This window comes from Mycteria americana, chromosome 1 (genome assembly GCF_035582795.1).
Source record: "Mycteria americana isolate JAX WOST 10 ecotype Jacksonville Zoo and Gardens chromosome 1, USCA_MyAme_1.0, whole genome shotgun sequence".
Lineage (NCBI taxonomy): Eukaryota > Metazoa > Chordata > Aves > Ciconiiformes > Ciconiidae > Mycteria > Mycteria americana.
The window spans coordinates 155140268-155158453 of record NC_134365.1 but is presented as its reverse complement, the minus strand read 5'-3'; the positions used below and the strand labels follow the sequence as shown (position 1 = coordinate 155158453).

Genomic DNA, 18186 nt, shown 5'->3' with positions numbered 1-18186 from the left:
AGGTAAACAGATAATTAGGTGATTTGAGTGTGCACTTGTTTGCTTTTGTAGCACTATGCGTAGTTGGTTAGGAAGACAGGTGAAGTCTCCTGAAAATGCTATCCAGAAGAGTCTGATCTCCTCAAACTTCTAATCACTTCTTAGTTTACCATGTAACTAAGAGAAGTAATGGCTTTTATTTGCAATTTTCAGGTCTATCTTCTTATTCTGAGTGTGACTACTCTAAGCCTTTTACTTGCCCCTGCCCTGTGGAGAGCTGCGATCATGAAATGTGTTCCGAGACCTGACAGACGCTCAAGTACTTGATTAAGATTTGCAAATATACAAGAATACATCTTCTTGCAAGGAATATCTTCATTGCTCATTGTATTTCTATGCACTCAGAAAACAAGAGATTTTGAGTAGTCAGTCCTCTTGACGTGCACTTGGTTATAAGCCTTATACTGACCTTAAAACAAAACAAAATTCAGCATTAAAAAATAGTTATATAATTTGAATTGCACACCTTTTACAGAATTTACTTTCTCTCTGACAGATTAGAATCTGCCAAAATATTTGCTCCTGATCCAATCAATTATTCAGAGCATAAATTATTTTTTTAAATACAGCATCATGCAAACTGTGTTGATTATTTTTTGCCTGAATGTGCCTTTTAATTTTCATCTTATTTCGTTACTGCTGGTTCATCACCAGATTTTGTTTAAAAAGAAAAAAAAAATATTATGGTGCCTATGGTATCTTCTTTCACTAAATGACTTGAGTCATTTTCACATTTAGGAGTTTAATATACTAGTATAAAATTAATCACAAAACATATTTCTAATGGAGAGTAAAAGTGTAGTCCTCTACACAAAGAAAAGGTTTAACTGTTTAGCATCAAACTGTTTTAATCAGTCAAATACATATTCCAAATGATGCAGCCAATATTGTATGATATTTTATTCCAAATTGCAGCATATAATGTATTTTCTTACAGTGGTAACTTTTATTTGTGTTAGTTCTTGTATTTATTTACATATTTGACTAAAAATTGATGGTAAGAAAGGGCATAACTTGTATATTTGAAGACTGACAGTTATCACCCATTCTTGTTGCTAACTGCTGTTAAAGTAATCGTTTACAGGTTTTTTTTCTTTGTTTTAAATCAGAAATAAATTTAGTAAAACTGGGAAGTCTAATTTCGGGCAGATGTGAAAAATATCAGTTCTGTAACTTTGGAGGTTGGATGTTACTTGACACTATGCTAGATTTGAAATTATTTTAAGTAAATTAATTTGCACAAAACTAGAAACGGCAGACTGGATGTATATTTGAAACTCCATGACTTTATATGTTGCATTTACATTGAATAAATTGTTAGTCTCTTTAAAATATCATATTTTAAAAAACAGTGTTTTGAATGTGATCTTAAATGTGTTTTGTTCTTTAAAACGTTATATGTAGCAGGATAAGCCTTGTAAAAGCCCGTTCTTTAAGTGTCAGAGAAAGCTTACTCATAGACTGTAGTCTACTCTGACAAACAATTCAAAAATAATCCTGAGGTTTATCTGCTAAAAAAAATACTATTAAAGATACATTAACACTTTAGGTCAGTATTATACTGTCATCTGAAATAACTTTGATACCCACAAAATAGTTAGAAAAATGCATGTTACATAGGTTTAAATTGCCAATTAAAATGAAAGCTGTCCTCCAAATAGCAAAACAAAGCTTTGGATGGATTTGTGTGCTTTATACCTCTTTCCTGTACCATAGTAGCCTCAGTTTCCTCCTGTGTTTTCTCTGGTATCATCCGGGCTTGTCAAAAATGCAGCTTGGACTAGTCTGGAGTGTGTATGTACTTTTAGGACAGGGTAGGGTTCATCATATTTGAGTTCTTGCTTACTGGATTAGGGCTTTCTCTCCAGGCACTGATCTTCATAAAGGTTGCAGGAATGTATGGCAATTCCACCTTTCCTTGAATGGTTTGAAAAGTTATCGAGGAACAATGATCAATGCAGAGGAAAAAGCTGCCCTATAAATTTTTTTTTTTTTTTAATAAAATGAATCTGTAACAGAAAAGAAATCCGAAACTGATTTGCTGGTGTATTTCAATATTTTGTATTCAAAATATAGAAGTAATTCAAAAGTTTTCTAGTACTAGCTTAGACCTTCTACTTTTTTCCAGGTGCCTCACTAAAATAATTTGTTTCTTAACTGTACTAGAGAGAGAAATCGTACTCTATCCACTGACCTAGCTCATAGTTTCTGCTTGAAATACAAGCTTCTCTCCTGAATGCCTCACTTTGGTTTTGAAAGATGCTTATTTCACATGTAGTTTACCACCTATGTTTCGGGGGGGGGGGGAAGTATCTATGACAGACCATGGTAGAGACCTCTGTATGGTTTCCATTATGTCTCTTAGTTAGCCCTTGAAACTACTATACAAAGTATTACAGCTGTGATGAGTAAACCTTTTGTCTAAATAAATTGCTGTGGCTAGTTGTACTTCTCTGGAAAATTCCAGTTAGGACAGTAGGAAATACTGATGGTTTGTGTCTCTTAGAAGAAAGAAAATATTTTCCTGATCGCCTTTTAAAGGACTTGGGTGAAGAGTCCTTTTGGTACCATGTCCAAAAAGGAAAGCAACTGTCTAGATACCGTACTGGTTGGCTCATCTCTGTCACTTCTTTCCCAAATAATTTTTGATTCAGTCATGACTTGGCTAGGCTTTAGGAGAACTGGGGAAAGAGAAATAGGAGCCTCATCCGAGTATCAATGTTCTGTACCTCTTTGTTGACACAGACTTGGATTGCCTGATTGAATATTAGATGTAAGTTCAAATTACTAAGCTTATTTGACATATTATAAGTTTGTTTACAATCAGATGTTTGAGATTATCTCCAGATTTCTGAGACATCTTGGGATACTTTAAATGTTTCCCGAAATGCAAATAATAGCTCCATGCATAATTCCATGTCAAAATGGGGTAGTCTCATGACATAATCTTAGGGCAGAAACAACAGACCTTATTCCTGAATGATCAGTCATGCCTGTATGGAAAATGGGGAGAACATTTCACAATTGGCCCACTTAGATATAATTGCAGCTTTTCAGGAACCTTATGCTTGTACTCTGGAATATTCTCTTTCTGTGCCAAGTAGATAAAATTAAAGCAGAGATCCGGAAGCCCTGAAAGGGAAATCTACTGATTTGTTGAAGGTTTGTTGAAGAACAGGTGATCTTTTCTGGAAATTTTTGTTTCAGCTTGTTGGACAGTGGTTCTCTCTCATTCATTTATCTAATGATCAGCATCATTTGAATACAGAAAAGCTGATACAGGGCAGAAGCTTCGTAAGTGATGAGACGATATTTCTGTGGTGAAGCTGTGCTTAAGGGAGTGGAAAGGAAAGGTCTGCTCTGTGAATAGCAACTCATTCAGCATACCCGTTTTGGCATTGGTTTGGGGGTTGTTTTGTTGTTGGCTTGTTTTGGAGGTGGGTGTAACTGGTTGCTTGTTTTGTGTGGCTTTCTCTGAAAATTTTGAGTTCTTGCATGTTACCCCTTAATTGCTACCTTTGGTCATTGCTCCCTATGAAGGTGAAGGAACCAAAACAGTTTAAAAGCCGGTAGTGTGGGCTATGCTTACACGTCATGAGTCATTTCCCTGTCCCCAGGGTCAGATTGGTATATGTGAACCTACAACCACCATACTTATGGCTCATCCCATATAGAGCAGGCTGCTTCAGTTCCTCAGTAGGAAGATATCTAGCGGGAGCTGTGAGGTAGGTTCTTGCAATTGTGACTGACATGGGTCTAGGATGGCTCAAGGAATGCTGTCATGGTGGTCTAGTCCATGGGGCTACGTAGCTTTTTAAAAGCTGTACGAATTCATATTTCCTATAATCCTCAAAGATGAGGAGAAAGCAGCCTCACAATACCGTGTATTTTACTTGTTTTACAGTTGGACATCCTCAGCTTTGCAGGCAGAGGCATGTGGGGGTGCCTAGCATGACGGACTAGTGCTGTATGATGATGCTTGATGGAGGGTGTGAGAAACATAGCGTGGTCTTGCTGCCTGTTGGAGTGAACCCAGGAATAGTCTAACCACAAAAGCACTCCTGGGGTTTGTCTCGGGAAGGAATCCATAGTTCTGCTCTGTAAGCAATCCTGGCAGTGCTCCAGCACGTGGGCAGTGCCAAAGGTGGAGGAAACTGGACCCCTGAGTGACAGGAGGCAAGCCACGCTGACAGCATTAACATCTCTGTGGGAAACGGCAATAGCTTATAAGGAGCAGCAAGTACCAGACATCCACTATTAAGGTGACCTGACAAGGAGGGAGCCAACAAAACTAGCGAAGCGAGAAGGAAGAGCAGCAAGATGTCCGAAGGGCTGGGAGATGTGTGGCCCACCCTGCCCTAAAGAAAATGAAAGGCAGAAGGGAAAGGCGTGCCTCTACCAGCTTCACTTAGTAGCCCAGGAGGTGTGCTGCTTGGGTTCTCCCACTGCCTCTGTTGAGTAATTGCCACTGCCGGGTGGGAGAAACTTACTAAGGACAGTGGAGACGAGGAAAATCTGATTGCTGGAGACAAAGAACAAACTGGACAATGGTGTGACCAGAGTGGCTTAGGGACAACTGATCCTGCCTTGGGGGACAAAATCTAGATCAGGGAATGGCAACGCTTTCAAGGTTATGGGTACCAAGCTGTATTTTTTATTTCCTAAAACAGAGCAGAAATTCCAGATGCTAACAAGCTTGTCAACTGGTATTAGGTCTTTATTTAAGCCAGGAGCTTGCACGGGTCCCTCTCTTAAGATGGCATGGCTTCCAGTTCTGAAGCATGTAGGTCAAAATATGTCCACGTGTATGTCCTCTGGCATTTCTTGTAGGTTTCCGTCTATAGGCTAGATGACCTCTTGAAACACAGTTTCCTTGTGTCTGTTGCACAGTTCTGCCATATTGATGATGGTTAAAGTTGTAATCTGTTCCCCTTTTCAAGCACACTTAAAAGGGGGAGGCAGGCCACAGAAAAAGTTGTGAACTGGAATAGCCTTCCATCACCACAAACACCAACGAAGTCCTAAAGCTCCAAAATGCCTGAGAAAGGCGTGCTCAGAGATTGGAGAAATGCTGAAGGTTTTTCCGCTGGTACAAATGCTTCAAATTAGTTATGAACAACCCTCTGCTAAAGAAAAAAACCACCTGGGAGTCGGTATGCTTGGGCAGTTCGTAATGTGTCAAAATAAATGCTAGCAAACCAGGACACCCCCTCTTGTTGGTGCTTGTTCAGTTGTCTTGCAAGAAGCTCAGGGCAAAGAGAGGCTTACTGGGAAGCATAAGCAGCACAGCAAGATTACGTGACGTGTAAATAGAAGAACTTGAGTAACTAAAAAAGGTGGTCTTCAGCTACTGTTTCTTTACTGACTCGGGTCAAGAAAGCATCAATTCTGACTTTGCAGAGAAGGTGTGTAGTCTGCAAAAGCAGGTAGTGGCGTGAGGTTCACATTCTGTCCTTTGATTGCCACTGCTTCTCCGTTCTGAAAGTTATCTTAGTGCCTACAACTCACAGTTGCTAATGAATTATTTTCTATTTTTTTTATTCATAAGTTTCAGTCAATTTTTCTTTGTACTAGAGAAGGTAGAAGGTTTCTCTTCAACCCGAGACTTTTTCAAAATGGCACTAGTGTCTTAGGTAAAACTTAAAACAGCAGATGAAATGCTTTGTGTCTTAGCGCAGTCATTGAATTCTACTTTCTTAAAAGCATGTTTGCTTTTTTTGTAGTCCCTTCTTCACCCTAGGACAGACATACCCTGTTGAGGGTGCATTCCTGGAGACTGCAGGAGCTCCTGGTAGTTGGGATAGTGGAATATTTTACAAGAATTTTTTCTACAAGAATTAACGTAAAAGGGGAGTGTGGGGGTGTGGGCAGGGACTTGAGATATATAGACAGTTTAAATCCACAGGCACAGTATATATCACCTGGAGGGTGGAGAGCAGCACCATCAACTGGAGGATATGTTGTCTTTTAGGAACCGCTTTTTCTGCAGCTGTCTTGGGGTACTTCATGTTTTTTGTGTGTGAAAGTTCTTGCCTCTTTCTGAAAAGTTATAAACAAAGATTTTCATTATCATCACCTTTCTTCACTGTCCACTGCCATCAAGCTTAGTCAAGAAGAATGAAGAAATGGGGTAAGGATGGTCATTATCAGAGCAGGCCACTGCATGAGCAGCCATGGAACCCCAGAGCAGCAAGCGGGGGGTTACTGTGAATGAAAAACTTCAAAGATTGCTATTTATCAAGAAAATGAAGGTAGCTAGTGTTTCCTCATTATTATAAAACACAACTCCCCCACGGCTTAAAAAAAAAAAAAAATTTAGTAAGGTATAAAAGTAACTAAATGTGAATCTAGTCAACTGGTGAAATGCCATCTTCTCCAGCATCTGTGCTAGACTGTTCTGCTGTTTCTGTGTAGTGGCTCTGCTGGTCGTGTCTTCTATTCCCGACTAGTCGTCTTTCCCAGGCATGATCAGGAAGCAGCATGGTTTTAGAGAAAGCACAAATCTCTTACTTCCTGCTCCCCTCTTGATCGTCTTGTGAACAGCCTCGTACCACGCAGGCATGGTGTCGCATGCAGAACTGTGTGCAGCTTCCCCCCATCAAATAGTCTTATATCTACTCCTGTAAGCAACACAGCTCTTGAGCTTTTTGACTTTGCTGCTGTTTCTACCATTACAGCTGTGCTGCCTCTATAGCCCTCGCTACGCACACTGAAAGTGTTTTGCCAAGAATTACATCATTCTTGTGTAATTACATCACGCAGCTCTAGCTAACATGCACCGTTTCTGTGGCTGTCGCTGCACACAGCTAGCATATAGGGCATGCAGAGGTTTCCCAGTCTGGAGGTGTCGGAAAGCGTGACCGCTGCATTTCTTGGCGTAGGTCTGGCCTAATTCAAGGTTGAGAGCAGCAGTCGCCTCAGGGAAAACTTTCACTTGGATTGCTGTAAAATCCCAATTTTAGCAACGATCGCTGTACGCGCGCTTGCTCAAGTAACGGCCGGACAAAACGTGATGAGGAAGCACCGGCAGGATGTTGTAGCAACTAACCGCACCGCCCTGCCCCGCCGGCTCCCGCTTCTCACCGCCAGCCCCGCGCCGCCACAAACCCGCGCAGCAGCCAGGGCGGCCCGGGCTCGCCCCTCGGCCGTGTGGCGAGCTGGCCAGCGGAGGCTGAGCGAGGCGGCCCCCCCGCGGCGGCGGGGCCAGGGCGCGGGCCGTGTCCCGCAGCGATAAGGACACGGAGGAGCCCGGCGCCTTCCCCCCCCCCTCACGGCGCGGCGCGGGAGGCGGCTCGCGCCCGCCCGCCCGCCCGCCCGCACGCGCGCGCGCCGGCGACCACGTGCTCGGCGGCGGCCGGGGCCGAAGAGCAATCTCGCGCCGATGCTTCCCGCGCGCTCGCTGCGAGCGCTGCAGGGCGGGGAGTCGGAAGGCGCGAAAATCCCGCGCATGCTCCCTCCGCCCATGGAGCGGCGGGCGGTTGGCTTAGCCGCTCCGCGTGTGCCCGTGCAAGGCACGCTACACCCCCGTGACGTCAGCGCGCAGCGTCACGCCGGTGGGACGCACAAAAGTGTAAGTTTCAATTTTTTTTTCCCCTGCCAACGGGGGGGGGGGGAAGAGAGGAAAGAGCGGCGGGGTCGCGCGCGCGGGGCCCGGGGAGGGGCCGCTGCGCTCGCGCCCGCCCGCCCCCCGCCGCCCCCTCACACCCCCCTCCCCCCGCGGGCAGCCCCTCGGCGGTTGGGGCGCGGGCCGGGGCAGCGCCGGCGGGCAGGTGTGCGGGGCCGCGGGCGAGGCGGGCCGGCGGGGGCGGCTGGCCGGGAGCCCGCCAGGCTGGCGACCGGCGGGGGCAGAGGCGTGCTGGGAAGTGACAGCCCGCCGGGCGAGACCCCCTCCCCCCGCCTCTTCCCCCCGCACCCCCCGCCCCGGCGCGCGGGGAGGGGGGCGGTCCCTGCCGGCCCCCTCCCCTCCCCTCCCCTCCTCGCCCGAGCTGCCGTTGGGGCCGTTGGTCTCCCGCCGCCTCCCCCCGCGCCGGCTCCCTCCTCCCCTGCCCCCTCCCGCCGGGCTCGCCAGGCCCGCGCGCGCCGCCGCACATGTGCAGTTGGGCGCCTCCGCAGCAGCGCGGCGGCGGGCGGGGGGTGCTCCCGCTCCGCGCTCCGGGTCCCTGTCTGGGGGCGGCGGCGGGGGATGGAGCCGGCTCTCTCTGCCTTCGGCCGCTCAGGTGCGGGCAGCCCGGGCCGGCCTGCAGCGGGAGGAGGATGGGGAGCGGCGGGGGGATGGGATCGGATGGGATGGGATGGGATGGGGGGGGCGCCGCGGGGTGCTGCCGCCGGCGGGCCGAGGAGGCTGGGGACGGGGTGGACCCCCATCCCCCGGTGGACCCCTCCCCCCGCCGCCGGCGGTGCCGCCTGGCGCGCGGGCGCGTCCCCCCTTCCTCGTGCCCCCGCCGCCTCTGAGGCGATTAGCGCGGCCCCTCGCTGCCGAGGGGAGGCGGCGCGGGGCTTAGGGCTTTGCCCGGGCGGTGAGGCCCTGGTCGGGGGGCGCGGTGGGGGAGGCGGGCGGGCGGGCGGGCGCTGGGTGCCCGAGGCGCGGTGGCGACTGCCAGTCTCTGCCTCTTGGTGCAGCCGCGGCCCGTCCGCCTGCGAGGAGGAGGAGGAGGAGAGGGGGGTTGCAGGGCCCCGGGGGGAGCTGGCCCCTGAGGCCTACTTGTGCCTGCTGCTGGAAATGGGGGTGGGGAGGAGGAGGCCAAGGGAGTGATCTCTTCCCCCGCCGCTTCTGCCCGCGCCCTGCTCTGCGGTGTTGCAAGGGGCGCAGCTGGACAGGGACCGGCCCAGCGTGGGCTGCCTGCTGCCCTGCTGGGATCGGGTACGTGCGGGGGAAGGGCGCTCCTGCCAGGGGAGAGCTCACCCCCGCTGTCGGAAAAGGAGTGTTCCCCACATGTGAGCGTGGGGCGGGGGGGGGCCTTAGGGGATGAACTGGTGATGACAGAAAACTTTTTCCTCTTTATAAACTAAATTGTATGTGGTGGTAGTCAATAATTTCAATTGTAAAAACTTTCCCTCCTTTCATTTTTATAGCTGATGTTGTCTTTACTTGCTTTCTAGAAAATAGCATCATTGTCTCTGTGTCCTGCAGCCGTCAAGATTTTAAGAGGACTGATTTCTAGTCTTTGGTAACATGGCAAAAGATGTAAGTATATTTGTAGCACATCATATGCGGAAGCATAGCTCATAGAATATTTTTGGTTTTGTTAACAAAAGCAAACCAGGTCATGCTTTATAATAGCTGGCATTAATGAATATACGAAACTTACTTTATCTACATTGTACATCAAGCCTAGGCTATGTTTTCCTGTAGATGTAACAGCATAAAAGAGCTTCAGATCTGCTGACATTTTTTCAGAGTAATTAATCTTAAGAATTCACTATGCTTATAGAAGCACTTGGGCCATTGGCATTATGCGTATTCACATTGAACACTAGAACAACTTGGTTTTGAATTGGGTTTAAAAAACCCCAGCAAATACTGTTCAGATGGCAGGGTTGTTGTTGACTACTGTTGTCAACTGGCATTGCCTTTCTTGTGTTCAAGGAGGCATCGTGTATTCAAGGGAGTGAAGATGGTTCCGTCCCATATGTGTTCATTGTTTTGTCTCTGTCTACCACAAGATGCTAGTTAGTGTCTGTAAAAACAGGCTTTGGGGACTTTCATCACAGACTTCCATTACCATTGACATTAAGGTTAGTGGCTTTGATTCTGTAGCCTGTCTCTTGAACCATGTTTGCTCTTTAACCATTCCAGTACTTAAAAAAAAAAAAAAATTTAAACAGGTTCTGCATTTAAGATGTAATTCATTGTTAATACCTAATATAATTGGGCTTTCACATTCCCTTATTGAAAATAAGATAAAATACTACTCCATATTCAAATTAGAATATACCTCCTCTTAAAAAAAAAAAACCAACAAAGCAACAGCGTACAAGCTAAGGAAAAGTGATACAATTCAAATTGTTAAAACAGCAGGTTACAATCTAATGTGGACTGTTGTAGTTTTCAAATAGTGAGAATTTCCATGAAATAGTGATTGGTTTAACACATTAATCTTGTAGAGAATTTTAGTAGTTCAGAAGCAACTGAAAAACATCTTACTGTGCAGAGAAGCAACCAGAAATACGTAGTCACTCAAAGCTTGCCTGGAAGAGATAAGGGTGGCCAAGTATGTTACAGATAGCAGAGTTCAGGGAATGAAAAGCTGTATACGCGGGAAGAAAATGAAAGAGGAATGTTAGACTAGGAGATGAAATTGAAACAGTTCAAAGTAATTGAGGTACTAAAGTACATTTCTTTAATATTAGCTTTTGGGAGAGAGATCAACGAAGTGAAGAACCAGCAGCTGGAAATACAGATGAATATCCTAGAAGGTCTAGGGGAGCAGAATGAGAATAAAACATTTAAGAAAGAACCTAATTTTTGGAAGACCTAACTTATTCTAGAAAAGAGAGTAGTTAAGGGACGAATAACATACACGATAATAAACTTCAGAAATGGAAGAAGATGCTACAGGTAGGAAAAGAAATTGTGTTCAGTATCTTTATTGCAAGAATTAATAGGCTGAATTTGGAAAAATTAAAATCGAGGGTCAGGTTTTAGGTAAAATTTTAAGTGTACTTGAGCATTGGAACAGGGTAGCTAGAAAGGGTATGAAATCTTAATTGAAGTATTGTCTAACCTGTTCTTAAAAACCTCTACACAGACTCAATCCTGCCTCAGGGAAGAAAGATGAACTGCTTACCTTTTTGCAGACTATTACATCCCCACCATTACATGATGTCTAAAACGTGTAGTAAATGCTGGGAGATTTTAAATGTCCAGGTCTGATTATGGGCCCTGTTAGGTTTGATTAATGCTAGAAAATAGAGATGCTAATTGGTATAACACTTTTTTTGATTTTCAGAAGGGAAGAGAATGATTTCCATATCTTTTGTCCAAAATCCAAGTTCTTTTCCTAGCAAAATAATGGAATTAAGCATGATAAGAGACAGTATCACTAAATTTCTGGGCACTGAATCTATGAAGACCTGCACCGCTGTAAATTTAAGCATTCTGACATGGAAATATTGCTGTGATTACTGGCCTGTGGTTCTGCCATGTCACCTATCAAGTGCACTAACTGACTGAGAGATGTAGTGGTGAAGAAGATGGCATAGTTGATGAGTGCCCCCACCCCTTCCTTCCCTTTTTCTCAGCAGAGCTGAGATGGCTAAACTGTGGTAAAGGCTGTGCTGCTACGATGCCAAGTATGAGCTTCAGGTGGCATTTATATGGCCAAGCATGCTTCAGTGTGCTGCAGCCTGGGAATGCAGGCTCAGTGTGCGTCCCCCTCTTACTCTGTGGTGCTGGGGCCAGTGCTTGATCTGGTGACGGTGAAGCAGGCAGCCCTGCAGAAGAGGAAGGTGTGGAGCCAGGGCACCACAAGATAACGTGCTCCTACTTAACCCCTCCTCCCACCGGCCGCAGGAGAGCACTTTTCCTTTTGTTGCTCACTTCCAGCTCTTCTTCTGATACCTCTCTATAAAAACTGTAATTTGAAAAGACGTTATTTGAAAAGTCAAATACTTGTAAAAGTTTGCAGACTGAGAGTTTACTGGCTAGTTGAACAAATGGGGAGCATGATGGAGAATACCGGCAAACCCAATTAAATGTTTTTATAAAAGATAAAATAATTACGGAAATACCAATCAAGTAAGCTAGCAAGATAATGCTTATAAGCTATTTGACCCAAGCCTAAATTCTCTTAAATATTACTATAAAATGTATCCCTCTAATGCTTTTTGGAGTGTACAATAAAGAGAAAATAAGCAACAAAGCATTGATTTTTTTTTTTTTTTTTTTTTTTTTTACAAAATACTTTCGTTTCCTCAGCGGTGGTCAGGAGGCTATGAGGGGGGAAGAAAAAAAAAAAAAGATACATTCATATGTAGCACCTTAATTAAGAGCCTGCAGGTGGAGTTTAAGAGCATAATCACAAGTAATGTTATAATGAAAAATAATAATGGAAAAAGAGAAATACTAACTTGTGAAGGTTGAAGTATCTGTGGATATATCAATTTATTTTTTTGAAAATTGTTATATAAAGGGTATGGGATCTGGAATGCAATAAATATAAAGGGGAAGAAAGGAGCAAACTCATTTTCCAGCGTGATCTGGCAATAGTAATGAGCATAGCCATTTTTGGTTTTATGTGAGCATTGTGTGGAGCTGAGAAGCAATTTGACCAGAATCAGGCAGATTGGCCGTGGAGCATCACATTCAGTTCAGAAGATCTTAGTTACTAGAAAGACTTTTTGTGTAATTTAAAGAAACAATGAAAAAAATGTGTGGACGAGAGAACACCAATTGCAGTATCTCAAGGACTTGTGTACCTTGGGAGTGGGATCATTCTGTTGCTTGTCAGAGGCTGAATGACAAATTAAGTTGAGGTCAATAGAGTTGGGTACAGTTTGACATGTACATTTGCACCATATGGGAAGTTTCTTGGTCTGAGACAAAGATAGTCATCGCATGCAGAGACTCCAGAAACTCCAGCTTAGCAAGTATTCCTCTTTCTGGTTAATCAGTGTCATTCTCTAAGACTTTGCTGATTCTACTGTAAACTCTTCCACTGCTCACAAATGCGGCACCTTCCAGGCAGGAGCTGGAGGAGCCAAACGTACGCACCAAGGTCCTCAGCTGACTTGGGCTGCTCACTGGATTCATAGGATGAATAGTTTGGTGGGAAGCACAGTTCTCTCGGTGAAATGGTGACCTGTCCATCGCTGGTATGCTTAAAACTAGGCAGGATGCAGCATTGAAAGAAGGAGCAGGAATTATTGTAGCAAGAAAGTAAATTTGGTAACTTTTGTCTTCCAACTCCCAGTATAAGACTGTTGCAGCGAGTACTGAGGAGAAGGGGGCTAGACAAAAGGAATGAGTAAGAGTCCTTCTGATGTCGAAAATTACGTACATTGAAATACACAAATGAAATACTCTATATGGTAGCAGTTGCTTATGATTGTTTCAGTTGTTCACCGTTACTGCATGGACTGTTTCCAGTCATTATAATAATTGTTCATGAAGAACATGCGGTTTAAAACTAATTTGGTGTTTCACAAACTTTTTAAACTGACACACCACTGTTAGCCTTCAGAATTTCTCACAGACTGAAATACCTTTCTTGAGAGCTGTTCGTCTGGAAAGCTCATGCATTTTACTGTTTCACAGGTTGCTGATAGTGGCATTGGCTTTGGAACCACTGGTTCTAAAGTCAGATTTGTATTTTTAATTACGTTTTATTCTGCTGTCATCTTGCTTGAATTACTTTATGAGGGATTTTTCTCTTGATCTCTAGTTTGCATAAAACTTAGTCTATCTCTTTAGTATTTCATGGTGCTTTTATTCATCTCATTTGAGTAGTAGCTATGGCCCATGTACCTAACTTTGCAAAGGAAGCCTTGTGCACATCTGAGGACCGCCATGTAAGAAGTTCTGCCTGCACAAAGTTCAACACCTGATCTAACATTACTGTTTAAGAGATCTAGAGATGTAGGGATTAAGGTTGATGGTTTATTTTAATTGAGTATTCAGAATACATTCAGGCATGTAGTTTAATCCAATGAATTTATTTCACAGTATTACTTAATAAATATTTTGCTCAAAGAATATTTAAAAATAACTCCACAGCAAACTACTTTCTTACAGCAACTTTACTGGATAGGTCAATAGGTCTCCTAGATTTGGGGAAAGAAGTAGATCTGTGCTTCTGTATAGTAATTTTGCTGGAACACCGCAACATTTGTACTTTTTAATAGCTTTCATGTGGTGCTTCTACATCAGTCTCGAGCAAGTCTTTGTGGTCTGAAAAGGTTACATTTGGGATGGATTAAAAAAAAGAGCTTAATGGAAGTAGGAAAAAGGTATATTTTGGATCTTTTTTACATGATGCACTTTCAATGTCTAGAAAGTATTGAAAAGTCTTCAAAACATTTTTCAGACTTTTTTAAAAATATCAGCATGTGTTTCTCCTTTTATGTTTATTTTTGGTTATGTACTGGGAATTTCAGTGAGGCAGACTAGAGAAGTTAAGTCTTTAGTGGATCTCAAGTGGTTCATGCACCTTTTTTGATATCATTTTAGTTCAGCGACTTCTTAGTAGCTTGATCTATTTCTGTTTGCCTTTAGTGAGTTCTAATGTGTTCAGAAGTTTGCAAACTGAAGATCAAATAATATGAAATTAGGTCTTCTAAAAAGGCATCTCAGTCTGGGATTTCAAGTGTTGTTAACATTTTTTCAAATATGCTTTTTAGAAGACGGCAGAAGGAAAATGATCTTTAAGCTCTCTTTTTTACATGGCAAATACACAATAAGAGTTTCCCTTCCCCCCCCCCCCCCATGTTGGTTTGTATTTATAAGGCAGAAAATAGCAACTCGGAAGTTGCCTGTCACCTTGCCAATTTATTTGTGTAAATAAAGCATTTTCCTGTAGCCTTCAAGTGTTTAACTTCTTTATTAATTGTATGTGTCAGTTAATGGTAGTGGCTTTATATACATATATATTTGTAGTATTACTGAGTAAATACAGTGTGCTGACAACACGCTAAACAAAAATGCAGCTTTTAAAAGTTAAGTTACACTAGGGATCACTTATTTTAGTGTTTGTGTTTGCTTGCCTGGATATCACTTAATGGAGATTTACTGTGGCTAATTAGAAGTGGGAGGAAAAATGGGCCAATCTTTGCTAAACTTTCTCTGTGTTGAAGTGGTTCTCAGATAGCGGACAGCTTGATTTTAAAGGTTGACCATGGTCCATATTGCCAAAAACGCTGCTGGCTACTTGTCTTGCATTGCGTTACATTACATTCACTAAGCGTCCCAGGATTGCATTAATCGTTACACAGACTTGCTTGAAAATTAAGTTGTGGGCTGCTATAGCCTTACAGTACGCTGATAAGGAGGTTGGCGAGGCAAATGGTTTTGGAATGAGTCCTGTTCAACATTACTTTTGATGATTTCTGCTGTGGTTCAGATGCTGTTGAACAAACTGCTCTAAAGATTTGATTTGGCTGGAAAAACAAAAGTCCATTTAGGTCAAATCTAGAACGGCACCAGGAGCTAGTTGTGGAAGTGACTGCTGCTGATACTTCTCTGCATATGAGTATTTAGTCCAGGAGGACACAAACGATTTTATTTTCTGATTAGTTTATGTGGTAGAAGTGGCAAACCAGTGCTTTGGTCCTATTCACCCTAGGAATCTCGTATTCAATTATGCTTCATTCTTACAGCTTCACAGTTAGTTTTGGGGGTGTCTGCTTTAAATTTTGCAAAGATTGTATCACTTGAACAATTGAATTATTGTAAGAAACAACCCAGTATAATTATTTTAACTCCTGTGGTATTTTTGATCTGTGTGGCTGCTTAGACTGGACCACTATTTGACTGATGTTCAAAATGAATTCTTCATCTATGATTCTATGATTTAATTTTTGCTGAATTCTAGATGTGTTCCTCTGTTGAGAAAAAACAGCCAAGAAAGCTAACGGTCTTGACATACTCAGCAATAAGGAGACCTCAGGTGTTATTCTGTATATACTCAGTGTCCGATGTATGTGCAGTATCAGTGGAGCCTATATTCAGACCAAAGATTGACAGTGTTTAACTGAGCTACTAACCTGTATTTAGTTTTTATCTTCACAACTCTGTGTGATCCAGATCTTTAGTATCTAGTGCTTTGACTATGCCTTGCTAGTTAAGGTGTTAATAATTCAATTTACTTTTTGGAAAGCTCGTTTCTATGGTATAGCTCATTGCTGAGTGGTTGACAAATGCATTAATGTTGAAGACGCTGCCATGAACTGAGGATGTGGTATGATCTCTGCTTCAGAAGAAGGCTACTGACACGCAGTAAAATAACATGTCTGAGAATTTTGCAGGATCGGACTCCTATAGCCTGACTTTAAAAGTTCTTTTATATTACTTTATACAGTAAGGAATAGTTCTCACTGACTTCATTTGCAAAATGAAATGCAAATGTTTTGAATTTAAGAACTTTCCTTTCCTTTCCTGCAATCCTCTACTTCATATCTTAATTGCCTTTTAAGTTTTGTGAAAAATGAATTGGATGTCCCATAAAAATAGTCTCCTGCAGTTACATGATGATTCATTCCCAGAGCATGTTTGCTCTGGTCCCTGAATGAGATGAGAATCCAATGGGAAAAATAGTGTATTATCTTGTTACAAACTACATTTGCGTACGGATAGGGGTGAAAGAAGAATTAAGGTTGTTTAAGCAGTGTTATTTCTGATTATAAGCTTTTCTCCACTTCATACCTGTGCTAATTTTCTGTTGTGTGTGTTTGTTGCTTCCTGATATTAAAATAAAGCAAAGAAAAAACCCTCTACATTGTCAGTGAAGTGGCACATAGTAAAATTGCATGGCATAGGGCCTTTACATTTATTGCCTACTCTTAAGCAGTAAAATGACTAGGGATTGTCATTTTGTATGGATCAAGTTAGGTGCTGTTTTCAGAAGATGTGTGGTTGTTTGCTAGTAGGCTTTGCAAATGCCTGTAGACAGCAGAGGCATCCTCCTGATGCCTTTGACAAGCTCTGGGAGGAAATGTACTCTAAGGGGAATACTTCTCCTTCACAATTTCTCCATTTTCTGGTTCTGTCTTTACTGCTTCTTTCCTGATTTATTTTGAACTTCTCAGTCTGAGTCCCAGCTTATTTACCCTTTCAGTTGTAGTTTAGAATAGATTGTATTCATCTTCCCAGTTCCCATGTTCTTTCCTTCTCACATGATCTGACCTCCTTGTTCTATTAAAGCTCTCTTTTAGGTTTCATCAGTTCTGTTGCCTGTACTTTTTCAGTGACTCCCAGTTTCTCTGCCTCAACTCTTAGTCTGCCATCTTCCATGTGATTTTCTAGCTCGCTTTCTGTCTCTTTCCAAGCCAGTCCCAAAATTGTCTGTTTTTCTGTCTGTCCCATTCTGACTCCCATTCTTTAACCATTGTTGTATATTTGGCACTCACATCTCTTGTTTTGTTGTCAAACCCAGTCCTGTGCCTCAATCTAGTGGGCTTAATCTGCTGTTACCAACTGAAAATTTCTATTCTGAGAAATACCTTTTGGCAAGCACCTCTGTTTCCATTTATCTCTACCCTTTTTGCTCTTCCTCCAGCTCTTTTTCAGGGACTGTACTTAAAATCGGCTCGTTACCTAGAAGCAAGATAGAAGAGGTATTTCTGTGGTACAAAAGCACCCTTCTGTTCCCCATATTTACTTATCTCAGAGTAGTGGGGGGGACCTGCCTCTGGTTAACCCTGATAGACATAGCACATGTACTTGTTCAGTCTCATTTTAGTCAGACTTCTTGGTCATGCTTTTATAGGTTCCTTGTCCTTCAGCCCAATTCAACTTGAATCTTTTCTGTTTAGTTTAAAGGTTTAGTGAATAATTTTATGCCAATTTTTATTAAGAAATCGAGTTGCGAGTCTGGAAAGCTGTGGAAGAAATGATACTTTTGTTGTGAGGGTGTTGAGTTTCTAGTGCATAACTTCAGGGACCACAAATATTAGCTTGTTAGTAAGATACTAGATTCGTCTATGATAGTCTGCACTAAGGGATTTTTTTAATAAGTGAAATTCTCTGCATTTTTAGCAAATTTTATTTCATATTAACTTTAGTCCCAACAAAAAGATATTTACCAATTTACTGACTTTCAGGCTGAGGGCACTTGTAGTACTTTTCAGCTTTTGCTTGTAAACAAAACAAAGATAGACTTCCTAGTCCTTATGACTGCTGTCCAAAGCTAACTTCACTTTAATTTTTGATATGTTTCGCCCATCAGTTGATTTCTTTTCCTTAGGAGTTCTGAATGATGTGATGAGACAAAGCCTAGGTGATGGTTGGGGTCTCCTTTCCAGCATAGCTTTCACAGTTAAAATTATCAGGTTTACTAATTTGTCCAGTGGTCTTTAACCTTCTTCCTCTGATCTGTGGAAAGGAGATCTTAAGTTATTACAGTTTAGATGCTATGTTGAATGTCCAAAGCTATTTTTTTAAAATCAGTGTTGATTTTGTTGTAATGTGAAAAGGGTAAAGGGTGTATCTGTATC

The 18186-nt window shown here is 42.8% G+C and overlaps 2 protein-coding genes across 4 annotated transcripts in view; both read left to right on the top strand.

The window, feature by feature from the left end:
- Positions 1-1390, top strand: part of SLC9D1 (solute carrier family 9 member D1) — a 34736-nt gene extending 33346 nt beyond the window's left edge. Inside the window, exon 14 of the mRNA XM_075525419.1 lies at positions 193-1390. Within this exon, the coding sequence (XP_075381534.1) occupies positions 193-306 (114 nt within the window). The 3' untranslated portion in view covers positions 307-1390. The remainder of the gene's footprint in view (positions 1-192) is intronic.
- Positions 1391-7471: 6081 nt separating this feature from the next.
- Positions 7472-18186, top strand: part of TFDP1 (transcription factor Dp-1) — a 56522-nt gene continuing 45807 nt past the window's right edge. The window contains exons 1-2 of one of the 3 annotated variants that reach the window (XM_075525347.1): positions 7472-7609; positions 9139-9223. In XM_075525347.1, coding sequence (XP_075381462.1) covers positions 9212-9223 — 12 coding nt within the window. In that variant the 5' untranslated portion in view covers positions 7472-7609; positions 9139-9211. Of the gene's footprint in view, positions 7610-8043; positions 8256-9138; positions 9224-18186 lie in introns of those variants that run through there. The other 2 variants (XM_075525359.1, XM_075525337.1) reach the window with 2 other exon arrangements.